At 42.0% G+C, this 16,222-nt stretch overlaps 1 protein-coding gene across 5 annotated transcripts in view; it reads left to right on the top strand.

Moving 5' to 3' along the window:
• The window catches only part of LOC131472445 (probable serine/threonine-protein kinase kinX), a 42,313-nt gene that overhangs the window by 25,249 nt on the left and 842 nt on the right, over nucleotides 1–16,222 (top strand). For 3 of the 5 annotated variants that reach the window (XM_058649625.1, XM_058649627.1, XM_058649626.1), the window contains exons 3-16: nucleotides 529–691; nucleotides 1,173–1,299; nucleotides 6,039–6,179; nucleotides 6,296–6,355; nucleotides 8,832–8,987; nucleotides 9,137–9,233; nucleotides 9,534–9,831; nucleotides 9,932–10,454; nucleotides 10,962–12,447; nucleotides 12,634–12,737; nucleotides 13,319–13,481; nucleotides 13,594–13,730; nucleotides 14,111–14,201; nucleotides 15,396–16,222. The exon at nucleotides 15,396–16,222 is cut by the window's right edge and continues 842 nt beyond it. In XM_058649625.1, coding sequence (XP_058505608.1) covers nucleotides 529–691; nucleotides 1,173–1,299; nucleotides 6,039–6,179; nucleotides 6,296–6,355; nucleotides 8,832–8,987; nucleotides 9,137–9,233; nucleotides 9,534–9,831; nucleotides 9,932–10,454; nucleotides 10,962–12,447; nucleotides 12,634–12,737; nucleotides 13,319–13,481; nucleotides 13,594–13,730; nucleotides 14,111–14,201; nucleotides 15,396–15,892 — 4,043 coding nt within the window. In that variant the 3' untranslated portion in view covers nucleotides 15,893–16,222. The remainder of the gene's footprint in view (nucleotides 1–528; nucleotides 692–1,172; nucleotides 1,300–6,038; nucleotides 6,180–6,295; nucleotides 6,356–8,831; nucleotides 8,988–9,136; nucleotides 9,234–9,533; nucleotides 9,832–9,931; nucleotides 10,455–10,961; nucleotides 12,448–12,633; nucleotides 12,738–13,318; nucleotides 13,482–13,593; nucleotides 13,731–14,110; nucleotides 14,202–15,395) is intronic. The other 2 variants (XM_058649629.1, XM_058649630.1) reach the window with 2 other exon arrangements.

Genomic DNA, 16,222 nt, shown 5'->3' with positions numbered 1-16,222 from the left:
AAATGCAAGAAAATTTGTTTTTTTTTGTTTTTCTTTCCATTTAATTTCTTTTGATACTCTATACCTGTACTATATTTGGTTTGAATTGAAATTGAAACAGTGAGAGAGACCACAGGACCAGGACAGGCTGGTTCACCTCTGAGTGAATGCCTCGCTGAGTGAAAGCAATGAAAGCACTTTGTAGCTGTTTAAGGAGTTATAAATGACTTGTTGAGTTTTCCACTGCAGCGCTAATGGTGGTGCCCCCACTGGGAGGGGTTTACAAGCAAGAGTGTGTGTGTGTGTGTGTGGGGGGGGGGCTTCTCCTGAGGTGCCTTGGTCACCAACACAGGGTTAATTATGCAAACAGGAGTTCATCTAAGGGCAGTGTGTAAAGATGCAGTCTGTAATTTCCTCATTAACGCATCACTGTGCAGCTGTGCTGATTCCCTGTCCTGCTGTCAGGGGAAATGTAGCCGTGGTGACTGTTTTGTCAGTTGCTAACTTTTTCCTTCTCTGTCTTTCTTTCTTTTTTTTTCGCCTTTTCAGGAAAGAAAAAGTCCAAGTTCCAGACGTTTAAAAAATTATTCGCCAGGAAGAAGAGAAAGGAGCCCGCTGGAGCCGACGCGGGGCTGAAAGCCAGCCAATCAAGCGACGATGTCAGCAAGGCACCGGAGAACAACACGCTCACGCGATCAGAGAAAGATAAGGGGTAAGATCGGACACAGGAAAACCAGGACTCCAGCACTCTTATTGAGACCATCTAGATAAATATCTCCCCTTCTGTTAAAGGGCAGAGATTATTTAAGAAAGGAAGAGCATGCTTTAACATCCATGTTCTCATCCTGTTCTGCCAGACTCTCCTCAGTGGAGGCTCATGGTTTCCTGTTTTCATAACAAGTAGTAAAGTGTCTTTTCCTGTGGACAGTCCGGATTTCCTGTGTGCCACTTCCTGCCGTGTCTGCTCCCGAATTGTCCTCGGCTCCAGTCTTATTCATAACACATTTTAAACCAAAAAAGAAACTTATCGCATCACTGAAATTTGAAATCCACATCATTTTTGATAGTGTTTATTTTAAACCAGTGACCCAACCCACCAGCCATTCCTCTTTTACTGTGTTTATTTTGTTTAAGAAGCTGTGAACCGACACTTTCTGCTTTGTTTATTTTTTTCCTCTTCCTTGTTCCCAAAGGTCAAAGGTCAGCCTGGGCAGCAAGGCCTTGTCGCATGACTCTGTCTTTGTTTCTGACTCGTCAGAAGCCAATGAGGCTCTTGGAGCGTCTCAGGACAGCATTCATGGGAAAGTGAAATCACTGCAGGTAAGGACACATGCAGTATAATACATGCTTGGTCGCTCATACCTCATTTACACCAGAATGAGTGTGTCTACAGGCTTATTTTAAATGATTCAAATGAAGGGGATTAATCATTTTCAAGTTGTTGTTCTTATTTCACACTGACCTGGGAAAGAAAGTTATTAGGCTTCGGCACCTGATACTTACCGGTCAAAATATCACGTGTATAAATGACAGTCCAATCTTTAACTTCAAAACCTGAAGCATGAAGAACCTGCGAGCCAGCTCATACTTAACACATTCCGCTGAGAGCCAATTGGATTTTCCACGTGTGTGTACAAGCCTGCAGTTCTGTTCCTACTTAAACTTGGGTCGGTGGCCACCAGGTGTTGCACGCATGTGTACTCACGCTCTTACGCCATTACAATTACGTCTCATTTGTATATCCTTGTATTCTCTGACTGCCGACTTGTATGTGTGTGAGTACTGGCAAAGTTTCCATGGTTACCCTCTTCTTTGTTGTCACTTTTTTTTTTTGAAAGGCAAAAGTACATACAATGAAAAACAGGGACTTTTTCTTTTTTCAAAAACAACAACCACTTATACCCTCCCACCCCCAGCCCCTCCCAATCCTACAAAATGTTATTACCGATCAGTAATAACACACATCCTTCCTTCTTAGCGTAAACAGACATACAAATATAAAAGTGCACAGATAATTAAGAGAGGGTAAAGATCATTCATTAGTCCTGTAGTGTCTTTAGTCTAGCTATGTAACTAATCATGCAGCCCCAAACACACATTTTCCAGGTGTCCCCCTCAGATTGTATTTAATTTTCTCCAGATCTAAGTACAGCATAAGGTCCTTAAGCCACAGCGAAGCTTTGGGGGCAACTGGTGCCTTCCACTCCAACAAAATTCTTCTACGTGATAATAAAGAAGCAAAGGCGAAACTATCCTTCATTTTTTTCCTAATTGTTTGATGGTCTGATAATACTCCAAAAATAGCCAATTCTGGACAAGGCGTCAATTTCACATTAAGTGCTTCTGCAGGATGTTTAAAAACTACGTCCAGTAAGCTTGCAGACGGGGACAAGACCAAAACATGTGGGTCATGTTCGCTGGTGACATGTGACACCTATTACATGTGTCTGTGACATTGGGATACATTTTTGAAAGTTTGGAATTGGTCAAATAAATACGATGGACAACCTTAAATTGTATTAAATTAAGCCTGGAGCAAGATGTACTGTTATTTACACGAATTAATGCTGAGTTTCAGACACCGTCATCGATAACACTGCCAAGTTCTTGTTCCCAGTCTTTCTTGATTTTATCAAGAGATGTCTCTTTGAGATGGGATATTAAGGTGTACATTTTTGAGATAAGGCCTTTTTCACATAATTCGCTGAAGCTAGCCAGGACATTGTTAATATAGAGATCACTTAGCCTGACAAGGCCGGAGTTCTGCCATAGAGAAAAGGCATTATCAATGCTGGGAGGGAGGAAGAGATGATTGTTATGTATGGGGCTGTGATTAGACAATCCTTTGAGTCCAAAAGTACATCTAAATCGGAACCACATTTTAAGGGTGGAAACTACAATTGGGTTACATGTATATTGGGATGGTTGAAAGGGCAATTTTGATGTAAGTAGAGCTAGGAGTGACGTAGAGCAGGATTTAGCTTCTAGTTAACACCAGATTAATTCAGGGTCGGAATCCAGAGAGTCATTTTGCTTATGTTAGCTGCCCAATAGTAGAGTCTTAGGTCAGGGAGTGACAAACCACCAACAAAAGCTGCTTTTAGACACTTTAAATGGGAAATACACATCAGGGACCCCAGGGGCTAAGTTATTTACAGGAAAACATTTGCTTTTTGAGAAGTTCCATTTATAACTCCAATGCTCAAATGCTCCAAAGCTGTTTAGCAATTCAATTCTTTTAGGGATGGTGGTAACTGGATCAGAAATAAACAATAATAAATCGTCCGCGCTTTGTTGTCACTTTTGACCAAAAAAAAAGAAAGAAAATGCATCACCAACTGGCCTGGAAAGTATTGCTCGGTCTTCTCGAACCAACACAGAATCATGTCTACAATGTCTCAAATGCTGTTAGCATCCAACACAGAGAAACTACAATGCAACGCACATCAAAAAGACAGTATTTTTGATGATTGTATGAAGCATAGACATCATAAGATCATACCGGTGGACTGCCAAAATAAAAGAATAGAAGCTAAATTATCAATCAACTGTCTAAACTAGAGCTAGAGCATTTAGTGCAGAGTCAATGCAAATTGTATCCATTTCCACTGTAGATTGTGAGTCAGTGATAGCAGGTTATTTTTAAACTGCGGGAAAATGGGACTTGAGTTTAAGATGCTGTTCAAATAAAAGCCAAGCTTGAGCTTTAGTGAGTAAATCCCTGTGATGTCCAGGATTCCACTGTGACTCTTCCCTCCAGGAAAAGAGGATTTGACAGCAGGGCTTAATGAGATATAATAAAACAAATGCAGAATCACTGTCTGTGTGTGTGTGTGTGTGTGTGTGTGGTCATGAAAATATCAGCTGCCATGAGCCGAATTAATAAATATAAGAGTTGACAGATAGACAATGATACCAGCTGATCTCACTTATATTTAGATTGTGTGATTCCCCCTCAGGGATGTGAACGCAACATGGAATACATTTACAAAATCAGAGACATTTGGTGCATCCATACTTCAGTGTAATGTCTTATCATGTGGTAAATGTAACGGCTGAAGAGGGAGAAGTTCAAACTGTGCCTCAAAGCATAATGACTGACATGACTGGCCGAGGATAGGGGGAAAAAAGACGAGAGTGAGTAAGTGTCCGTCACAACTGAGGTCTAAAATGGAAAGACATGAGACGCAGATGGATGGACTGACCTCTAGTTAACCTGCTCCACGGAACTTCCTACAGGGAAGAGAGAACTAAACAAAGTCTAAAGGGGATTTGCTAAAAAAAAAAAAAAAGGAAAAGAGAAAATGTTTGTGGTGGTCCGTTTATCTAGAAGTCATTTGCATAAAGTGAATTTACCGTAGAAAACAAGCTAATGGGGATTTCCTGATCATAATCCTCACTTTGCTCGGCTGCTCGGAGAACAAGTTTTTAGATGTTCCAAACATTATCCACACCAGGTAAGTCCACCAATGCAGCGCCAAAATATTTTTTAGCATGTTATATAATAGTTAACTATACATTTTGACATATTTTCTACTCAAGAAACAGCATTTCAACAGTTTCTCAAAATAGTCTTGCAGACAGATATGACGCAGGAGTCAATGCTACAAAATACATCTTTCAAATGAACCTTGCAGTATCCAGTTACCTACATGCTCAGCTAATTTGGTTGCAAATGGACCATTAAGCAAAATGAGGTTACTCAGGGCCAAACATAAATACAAAGCTGGGGAACAATCATCTGTATAAGATGGGGAAGAAGAGGAAGAAAGGGAAAGGAGGGCAGACGAAAGCAGGCAAGAATGCATTCGAAACCCACTCTGAACAAAGAAATCATTCATCACTTTAATGTGAAAATGCCAATATTCTACCTTTGTACTGATGACATTTAGTAATCTTCTATGCATGGGAAAACAAGTAAAAGTAGAATATATATGTAACAGTGAAGCCAACGTACCACCACCTCACAATGCACTGTTTAAGTGCAAGAGTCAAAAATCTCAGATTTCAAAACAAAAACTTCAATGGTTTTTCTAAATCAGTATAATCACAGGAGCTTTATTGTTATCCCAACACCCGAAACTGCACTCATTGTATCAAGAGAATAAAGCACATACACATTCATAGCTCAAGTCAAACGTTTTTACACAAAATAACTTATAGGGTGAGCATCAATATCTTACAGGCTACATACATTAATATACTACTTGCACCCAGTGGCTCCATGACATGACTTTAGTACTTCGGTGAATTAAGTTTTGAATTAATCCTGTGTCCTTATTTGAGCTGCTGCTGTTGCGCTGTTTGTCTTTGTTTATTAAGTTACTGTAACAACTGTGAACTTGGACTACACTGGTCTTTGTTTTTTTTAATCAAGGACTTGATGTGTGCTAGTGGTCGGCTAAAGAAAAGCTCTATTGTCCCGTGTTTGCTTTGCACCTGAGTCACTGAGTCCTTGAGTGACTGTTACAGAGCGACAGATAACAACAAGTTTGAGTTTCTGTGATACCCACACACACACACACACAGGCACGCACGCACACGTGTACACACACGCACACAGGGCTAACATAAACACTCTCTCTGGCGAGTGCCAACTACCTGTCGTCACAGGTCCCTCTCTGTTAATTATACTGTATGTGATCGAGGATTTCTGGGCTGTTAAAGCAGTGAAAAAGACTAAAGCTGTAGCTTATTAAACAGACTGGTCTTAGGTTTGACTCTTTTCCATTCCTTACACATAAGGAAAACATGGGAAATACCCTAACTTTTATCTCAGGGTAGAAAATGATTCATTAATAGAATATTATGCAAAATAAAATTCTGTACTTCTAATGTAACTGGAGTTAACTATAAAAAGATATAAAGTTTAAATATTGCACAAACACACTTGGACGTATAACACATTATTATAACAGGTTTTTGACAGATATTTGATGTTCTCTGTCCATAAAAAAAGCTAAATTTACCAGTCTATCATGATAACTGTCGACTGATTTAAAAAATGTCCTGGCCATTAAACAGATAAAAGAAAACACAGGTTTGTTTTGTTAATGCAGCTCCAGCTGAAACAGGCCATCAGACTGGGCTCTCCTCCATCCCTGATGTGTGTGAAGAGGGCAGATGATGCTGGAACCATGTCTGAGGACGATGGTCTCCCCTGCAGTCCACCTGAATACACCACACCTCACGCAGCCATGGTAACACACACATGTTGATTTGAATAACCTCCCACCCTCCCAGAGACGTCCACCTGAACACTGCTGCAGACTACACCTCCACTACACTGATTCTTTTTTCTATCTCCATATCTCAGAAGCAGACTCAGAGGAACAGTTCAATCAGTCTGGAGGGAGTAGATAGTGATGACGACCAGGTAAACAAAAACACTAAAAGTAGAATGCAAACCCCGCTGTACACCGTCAGTTAAAGTCATTTACTACAATGAGTACTTTAGAAGGACAGACTGAAAGTTGTGCCAATTCGTGATGAGACAAATGTCCCCAAAAACCTCATCTATCCATTTAGTTTGGGTTAAAAGCACAGTGCAAAGTATGACAAATGAGCGTTTAATAATAGTGCAGTCTAAGCATTTTCAGCCAGTCAAGAACCACAAATGGCCAGCTATGAAGACGTGCACACAAAAAAAACTCTCACAAAAAATATCCCTTTTAAAGTGCATTCCAGACATGAGAATGAGGTCAACGAGGGCCGTGCGGACTTGTGAGATGCAGTCACAGTGGCACTGTCTGGAGCTTTTCCATTCAGCAAGACGGACTTAATGGAGACACAGTATTTTTAATGTGATTTAATTCCAAGTATAGTTGATTTCAACGCAGCTCTGTACGGAAAAATACTATCATATTTTATTGTACATAACAAATCTGTGCTCTTTCTGGATGCAGTAAATGTGAAACACGGCTGACCCAGAATCAAAACACTACGGTTGATTTTTGGTTCAAATACTCTTCAGATCTACGGAAGAGTATTCGGGCCACATGTAAACAAATAAATGAAATAGCATGAATTCTGAGATCAAAGTCAGAATTCTGAGAAAAAGGTCACACAAAAACAGACTTTTTTTCTCAGGATTCTGACTTTTTTCTCAGAATTCATGCTGTTCTATTCATTCATTCATTTATTTATTTTTACATGTGGCCCTAATACTCTCCCATAGCTGGGTACTGTATCCATTTGAGCCTTAAAATCAATAGCAGTGATTGGTTCTGGGTCAGCCTTGTTTCACATTTACTGCATCCAGAAAGAGCACAGATTTGTTATGTATAATAAAATATTGTAGTATTGTACGACGTGATACTGCGTTCATTCTTTAAAGCACCGCATGGATACAGAAATCTTCTTGACCACACGTTGTCAGCAGGCTTTAGGCCTCACTCTCCCTCCTTCCACTCTCCCTAGACAAAAAAACTATAATGTTTATATGAATAACATTTAAGATTATAGGGGGAAAGAAATCTGCAGAATATGTATCCAACGGGATTCTTGCTAATACATATTCATTAAGATTTACTTGGCAATATTTCATCTGTGTTTATTTCCACCAAATGGCTAAAAAGAAATGCATACAGGAGAGACAGAGGAGTCAGGGTCAGTTTAGGGTCTACTAAAGTTGAATCTGCACTCCACAGATTGCAGATACACAAAATTGTATTCAATCAGAAAAGTCAGATATCCATCTGAGGATTTCTTCCCTCTGCTCTAATTCTTACAGCGACCACAAATGAATACTGTCTCTGTCACACAGTAAACAACTGTCATGTGTTCAGTGTGTGATGCTTGAGGAGGGTGTGTGTGTTTCGGGTGCATTCCACTCTCTGGGGGTCAGCATCTCTACTTGTACTGACAGCATTCATTCAACTGACCTCTTGTAGTATCAACTATTGGTTTTTGTTTTCATGTGAAAAGGTTTAGAGATGCCCATGTGCTGCCACAAACCCAATGCAATTGAGCCAAGTAGAGAGATGAGATTTTCTTTTTTTGTGGTACAGTTTTTAGTTTTCTGAAACTCTTATTATAATCCCATAGGTACTTTATGTGTCAGTGGGAAATATGTTAAAATGATCATTTGTGAGAGTAGAGATAGGGCTGCTTTTGCACCGATGACAGACTTGGTGTTGTTCCTGCAGATAAGGACAGCTAATATTTTTACAGCTGGACAACCCCCCCCCCCCCCCCCCACCCCAACACTCTCTCTGCTCATCCTTCATTTCCTTTTGTTTCGTTATCTCCTGCCTTCACATTAAAGTGAACATCCACCACTCTCAACTCTCTCTCCTTACCAGCTACCTTAAATGTCTCTTGAAGCTTGGGAGCCCCTGGTATAAACACACAGATGATAATTCTAGGTCTGAAGAGCGGTGACTCAAATCTGTAATGTGACCAGCTGTGTCTGGAGCTGCTCCATTAGAAACAAAAGCAGACAGATTTTGAGGAAACAGTCGCATGTGGATATAATTTCCCTTGGACATGAGCAGGCAAATCCAAGGTTTTGTCACTGGAGGACCTCCAGGTGTCTCCACATGAGGACACATCTTCATTTAATACATGAACAAGATGTTAAATGTCCCCAGAAGGTCCTCGATACTTAGCAGGTGACGGGGATCACCACCAGTAGACATTAGATAGATAGTAGATGCACATTAAAGGTCTGGCCTGTTTGTTTTGATTCCACTAACACTATAATCTTCTCAATCTCAATTTTAAGGACACATTGTCAGTCGTGCACTTGTATCCACAAAAAGCCCAGGGAGCACATTTTACTCCGTTAACAAGTCACTTGCGAAACCAGTCAGTGAAACCTTCTGTCTGTGTCTCTCTCTCTGTTTTGTCAGCTTTCCCGTGGAGCCTCCAGTAGAGCAATGAGTCCCTTGGTGGTTCCTGGGGACTTCAGTCAACCGGCCAGTCCCTTCGCCTGCTTGGACAACTCTGCTGCTAAACACAAGCTGGGCCTGAGACATAAAGCCTGCAACAGGAGGAAGCCTGTCATTGTAAGAACACAGCAACACAAGCACATGATACACCAGAAACTGGGCTGGGACCCACAAGTTGGGAACCAATGTATACTATGTATACTGTATTTCTCAGAAATTGCTAGTATATCTATTGATAATGCTGATGTTATGTTGGGGCCATGCAGAAGCTGGAGCTGAAAGAGGGAGAGTCTGCAGTGGATGGGATGCTGAACACCTCCATCACAGAGAGTTTGGAGGATCAAGAACAACAGAAGACAGAAGGTCAGGAGGTTTCTGTGGAGTTGATATCAAATGTGTAAAGGTCACCAAATGATCACCATGATAGAACTTCATTTGTAGACATTTTGATACTTTTGATACACATAACCATAATAAGTTAAATTGACTTTTTATTATTTTGACAAATAATTACAAACAAGAATAAAACTGCCTTATTTAAATAATGACTAACTTTATCTGTCGTCAATTATCGACTGCTGCAGACTACTCATATACCTGCTGCCACTGTGTATTATCAGATTGGTTTGAGATCCTTTTTTTTTTTTTTTATCTATTATGTAGTTTTAAGCCTCGATGAGCTGAACCCAGAAGTAAGACGAGAAGAGGAGGAAGAAGAGAAGGAGGAGATGGAAGAGGAGGAGAAAGAGCAATCGCAGCATTCCAGAAAATCCCTGTTGAGACACAACGAGGAGAGGGAGGAGGCAGACGATTCAGAGTTGGAGGCAGAACAGGATATTTCTCAAAACCCGGACAATTCCACTCCCCCTGAGCAAAGTCTGTCAGAGGAGGAAGCCCCAGAGGCCCAGCCCCTGCCCTCCTCCGAGTCCAACTCTAGAACGTCCTCTCTGGACAGTCCCAGGTGATTAGACGTGATTTCCTCCTTGTTTTCTGCTCTTCAATCTCTGATTTGTTTTTATTTTCTTATCCTGTTGAGCTGACCTCTTGATTTCTGCCTCTAGTGCCACACCAGAGCCCCCTGCTGGTGCAAGAGAGTATCTACTGGATCCTCCAGGTACCACATATGGATCAGTAGAGAACAAGGATGAAAATGAGTTGGAACTGCAAGCAGATGAAGATGGAGGCCAGGAGGACAAGGAGGAGGAGAGCTCGTTCTTACAGGAGGTTCTGAGTTCCTTGAAAACACCTCTTGTGTCTTGTTCACTGAGCGTAGAGACTGAGGGTGTGACTCTGAAGACAGACGAGGAGACAGAGGAAACAGCGAACAATGTAGTGGAGAAAGAGGATGAGGATAAGGGGAAGGAAGAAGAAGCAGACGTGGAAGAACCTGTGAGCTCTCAGTGTGTTCTCTCAGGTTCTCCACCCATGGGCCACGCCGCTGAGGAAGAAGAGGAGGAGGTTTCCATTCTTCCCTGTCAGGAAGAAATGGTTCCCTCTGAAGAAGAGGCAAAAAGTGAAGAAGAAAGAGAAGAAGAAGGAGAGGAGGAAGAAGAACTGGTTGTGGAACGAGTTGTTTATAATGCTGTATGTATTTTCTATTTATATTTAGATTCATGCACTTGAAGCTGTTTTTAATCTTTTATTTTAATTCATTTTCCCATTTATTTTGTAAGCAAGAAGATGGACTTATCCTTGTCCTAACAAACAAACTACTTTGTTGTCAAGTCATAAAATAGAAGAAGAAGAGGATTTTATCTCCTAGTCTCTTACATTTGCATCCAAACCCAGATTTAACAGTTAAGGTAATTAATAGTTGTATATCTACTTGGATTTCCCTCAAAAGGAAAAGGGAATATGAAGATTTCCATTACATGTGAGGTGGAGAATGTTCTTGCAATAATATATAAGTGTTGAAGAATTGTCATACCATCTAAAATTACATGTATTAAAATGTAAAAACTTGAACCTCTTGGTAAAGTATATAAGCCTATTATGGCCAGTATAGTAGAGTATCGTCATATCATCATTTCAGTACAGTACGGAAAGTGTGCATTGTATTATATATTATTTTATTTTCTCCTTTGTCTTCAGCAAGAAGAAGCTGCAGAGAAAGAGGAGGTGGATGAGCTTGAACCCGAGGAGGAACGTGATACATCCATGAGAAAATGTGACATCCTGGTACAGGATGAAGAACTGGAGGAAGAGAGTGAGACAGAGGAGGAGGCAAGGGAGGTGGAGAAGGAGGCAATGGAGGTGGAGAAGGAGGCAATAGAGGTGGAGAAGGAGGCAATAAAGGTGGAGAAGGAGGCAATAGAGGTGGAGAAGGAGGCAATAGAGGTGGAGAAGGAGGCAATAAAGGTGGAGGAGGCAGCAATGGAGGTGGAGAAGGAGCCAGAGGTGAATGAGGAAGAATGGGAGAACAGAGAAAAGGATGATGTCAAGGAGGAGGAAGTGGAGGCAGAAGTGAGTGCGGGACTGGAGGAGACGGAGGAAGCAATTGAAGAGGTGAGGGAGGACACAGAGGAGATGACGGAGACCGTCTGTGATACAGCAGAGGAAGAAGTTGAAGTTGCCATGTCGTCACAGGAGGCAGATGAAGATGTAGATTCTGTGGTTGGAGATGACACCACATGCACCACAAAACACACAAGTGGCGACGACATCCCTGCAGAACACGGTCATCTGCAAGTTACCAAAGTGCAGGAGGTCCAAGAAAGCTCTGAGATGGTGGAGGCAGTTGTAGAGAGTGACGAACAGCAATCAGACCAAGAGGAAGATGTGGAAACACACCAACCTGATATGGATGAAACTGCACATGAGAATCTAGCTGAAGTTTTCCATGTAGACCAGAAACAAGTGGAAAAAGATGAAACTGAAGCCATGGAGCAAGCTACTGTGCCTGCAAAGCCGTCTTCTTTGTTTCTCCTGGAGACACATTGTGAGACTCCATCACAAGAAAGTGGACCTGTCTCTCCCAGTAGGACCAGCACAATCCACATTAATCTTGTTTCTCCCAGTTCAGAGAAAGCTGCACCTTTTTTCCAACAGTCTCCACCTGCTGCAGACGCTGAAGAAACTTTCACTGAGTCATCTCCTCCTGCTTTAGCTGCCACAAAGCAACAAGCAACAGCAACAGAGGAGGAACAATGTGCTGCTGAGGAGGAAGTGGAGGAAGTAGAGGAAGAGCAAAGGTCTCCTCTCAAAGACCAAGCGACACATCCCGTCCCTGTGGAGGAAACTGTCAAACAACCATCCAGCAGTCCAGAGCAGAGTAAAGTCCGCTTCACCATCGTGCCTGCCTGGCAGAGATCACAAAGTTTGACTCCTCCTTCTTCTCCACCTGCATTCATCTCCTCTGGGTCACCTGTGGTCACAGAACCTGGAGCTGAAGATGTGGAAGCTCCAACAAGGAAGGATCTTGTTGTGAAAGCAGAGCCAGCAAGTTCACCTAAGGTCGAAGTGCTGAGTCCTGGTAGAGTGAGGAATGTCGGGAGCCCCACTGTCAAACCACAGAGCAATGCGACACTGCCTCCACCCTCCGTCAAACCTCAGACCTCAGCTGTTGCAAACACAGAAGGTACCGGCTTTAAACACAACCATTTGTTCAGTTTTATATGTTTGGGTGCTTGTATTGTTGTCTCGTCTTGAGCTGTAATTTCAGGTCCTATTTTCACTTTTGTTTTCCTGTCACGTGACAATAACTGTGTGTTTGATTTGAAATAAAGTGGACCCACAGACCAACTTTTCCACCTCCCACCTACAGAAAGCTCTGTTGTGGTGGAGGGAAACCCTGACAATCCATTTGGAGTCCGGCTGAGGAAGACTTCCGCTCTGCACCTCTTCAGCTCAGAGGAAGCAAACACAGAGGTGACTGCGCTGTTATTATATACAGATTTGTTTATGTTTTGTGGCCATTCTGCACTCTTCAAGCCAACTGAACATGTATTTTTGCCTTTGTGAATGACTTAAACCATAGCCTGCTTAGTGTGGCTATCCACACTTTAGGTACATTTCTTCATTGCCCAAAATGATGTAACTTAATTTGTATGTTGCATTCTTCATGTGAAAACATGAAAACTGTCAAGCAATACTATCAGACCCGAGTGAAGGAGCATGTGTGGAAAGAGCGGTAATGCCGGAGCAAACAGGGACAAGACGTGTTCATCCTGTCAAATCCTGTTCTTTTGAGTTGTAGAATCCACTTCTGAAACATTTCACCTGCACGTCAGTGTTTTCAGTCATACCACAACTTGTTTGCAGCAACTTGCTTATTAACTCAATGTTGCTGTTGCCTCACATGTAACAAATCAGTAATCAGGAATGTCACCAGGTGAGGAACCCGGAGAGAGTTGTGTGTAGCTGATGGACTTAATCAGCATTTTGTGAACTAATATTTAAAAGTTACAAACTACAGTTATAACTTTATTCTGATTTCCTTTCTTGCTCAGTCGGCCGTTGAATCTCCAGTTCAGCCAACCAGCTGTAAAACTGAGCCTCCACAGCCAGTCGGAGTGAAACCCTCTATAAATCATCCAGTCAGTAACAAGCCGGCCCTCCCTAAGAAACCAGACGTGCACGGAGATAGTGGAGTTAAAACCAAGTGCATCTCAGGTGTGTATACACACTTGAAGACACAACACTTTCTCAGTTAATGACCTTGCACTGAGATCTCCTGATTCAGCACAGTTTAGGTGTAACAGTGTCTGCTGTGTCATTGATTCAGACCCAGCAGCAGCAGCAGCTGCAGCTGCAGCTCGTGGTGTTTCTACTGGACCTGAGTCTCCCAGTTGGATCTCTGTGGCCAAACAGAAACAGAGGATCTATAAAGAAAGCTCACTGGATGAGATCACTGTCAAGAAGGTAATCTTAGTGTGTCCATCTGTGTGTATGTGTGTGTGAGAGAGAAAGTATCGACTATAGTGCGACCCGATCTCAGATAAGCGGTTTACGATGGATGGATGGATGATTATATGCATTACGAGCATTAGTCTCAATGGGACGACATCTTTCAAGAAGAGTCACATGTCGATGGTGCAAAGTTCAGGATACAGAAGAACTATTGTGTCCTTTTTGACCCACATGACATCTGTGTGACATGACAGAGCAAAGAAAACCACGTCTGGAGGAAATACATTAACAATGTTGTTCTTTTTCTCATTTCCAGCCTCTTGTTATTCTTGTAAGGGCCATGGCTTTTATCAAGAATGTGCATAACCCTCTGCTCTGTTCTGTGTTATCAGGAAGAGCAAGAGAGGAAGTCTTCACTGCCAGCATACGTTAGCTCAACAAGCAAGGAGCAGAGCAACAAGACAGCCGAATTCACAGGCAAAGGTGAGAGAGAGACACACAAATGCACACAGGTCATTTGAAACTGCAAAAGAAACTGATGTATCATAGTCTAAATTTTCATTATTTTACTGAAATTTGTATTCTACTGAACAAGCTGCAAACACAAATCAAGACACACAGATGCCAGTATTTCTGTAGTAACTACTTAAAGCACCTACATTTTTATTGTTGCCTCCAAATTTCAGGGTTTAAGTGATGGGACACCGCCATCTTCTGTACAACTTGTGCTACTGCAGCTGACCCCACAGTATTGTTGTTATTATTTGTAGATGAGGGCGAAATGAGTGACCACTAAACTTTTACGTTTAAATAATATTTCCATGGACATCAATTGCATTTCCACTCCATCCCATCGTATTTGTTTGACCATATTCACAAGTCAGTTATCTAAACCTTGGGCCTAGGGCCTTTTAAGACTCAACTTTTACATAGAATTTTTATATATATTATATATGAATGTCGTGTACAGTGACTTATTCTCCACACACAGTTGAATTTAGTAGTATGTCATGATGTATTAAAGGGGAATTCCGGGATTTGGGCTTTATGTTTATAAATGTCATGGGTGCAAGTGAAAATTGAACACTCCAAATTGATCTTGGGTGTGAGTGTGAGAGTGGAGGATAAAGTTGTAGAAGATGAGTGAGTTAGTGAATGAATTAAGTGTACTTGAAACTGTCACTGCAACATTCCCTGTTGTATCCACTAAAAGTGCTTATTTTAACCAATAAATGGCTAATGTTGTTTATATAAGAGCGCTGCTTGGAATTCACACAGCAAAAGGAGCTCTTCTGCTGTTATTAGGAGTTCCTGGCCTACGTTGTTCAGTTCTCAATTTTCTCACTGGCAAAATCAAGCACTTTCAACGGACATAACAGAGAATTTCACAGTTGACCCACAGGAATACATTGTTATGATATCTGCAGTGTTGAGGCTGCTGATCACACTGGACCTTACTATTCGCTTTCACACCCACAGTTATTAAGTTATATGTCTAAAAATCACACAATTCGTGCATTAGTGTTTCACAGCATCTCATCAAATATTTTGTATCTCAGTGATGTTTGATATCATAGCAGTCAGTTCTATTTCTTTTAGGAAATACTTCCAGAGTTTGTTAGTTTATGGATACAAGTGTTTATTTGATTTTCTTTCGAATTGTTTTTTCTTTTCTAGTGAGTTCGCTGGAGTTGAGTAAGCCGTCGGCGTCTGTAGAAAAGGAGGCAAGGAAAAGTCTCTCTCCTCCGACTCCAGTGCCACCTCAACCTTCAAAAGTCCACTTGCTGCCCTGTGCAGTCTCTCCAAAACCCTACGTTCCCCCTGCCACAGCCAAACATCCAGACCAAAAATCCCTTTCAGCTCCAACTACGGTTCCAGTTTCACTAAGAGCCCCCTCTTGCACAAGCCCAACATCTCTTCCCAAACCTGCCTCTTCCTTATCTCCTCCCTCTAAGACTCCCCAGCCCCCGAGTGCTGCCGTCACCCCTGCACCTTTTTCATCGAGAACAGCTCCAGAAAAGTCTGCTTCGAGAGCTGCAGGTCTCCCTGGACAGACCACACCCTCCCAGCGAGGCCTGCCTCCCCCCGCTTTGCCCCAGAACGAGCCTCCATGGATGGCACTGGCCAAGAAGAAGGCCAAAGCCTGGAGTGAGATGCCTCAGATCGTCCAGTGATGGGCCAGGTTTAAGTAAGGTTGTGCACTTTGGCCTAAGCTGGCCCATAAAGTGTGGTCTGGACGGACCAGAATGCATTTGCACACAGAGAGTTGTTTGTTATTTTCCTGGCTCCAGGCTTTAAATTGGTACATCCTCCCCAGACACAGCTAGAGACGGGCTCTGTTTAACCCCCTCCTCTACATCCTTATAAGTCATAGTCATTTTCTTAATGACAAAAGTAGGACCCCCAAAAGTTGCATTCAAGAGTTCATATTTTTTCAGCAGTCTTTGCATTTTATAAGGTGCCTGAATGAGAGGAAGGACATAAAGTGTCACAGCAGAAAATGT

The sequence above is a fragment of the Solea solea genome, chromosome 14 (assembly GCF_958295425.1).
Source record: "Solea solea chromosome 14, fSolSol10.1, whole genome shotgun sequence".
In the NCBI taxonomy this organism is placed as follows: domain Eukaryota; kingdom Metazoa; phylum Chordata; class Actinopteri; order Pleuronectiformes; family Soleidae; genus Solea; species Solea solea.
This window is presented reverse-complemented; position numbering and strand designations above follow the sequence as displayed.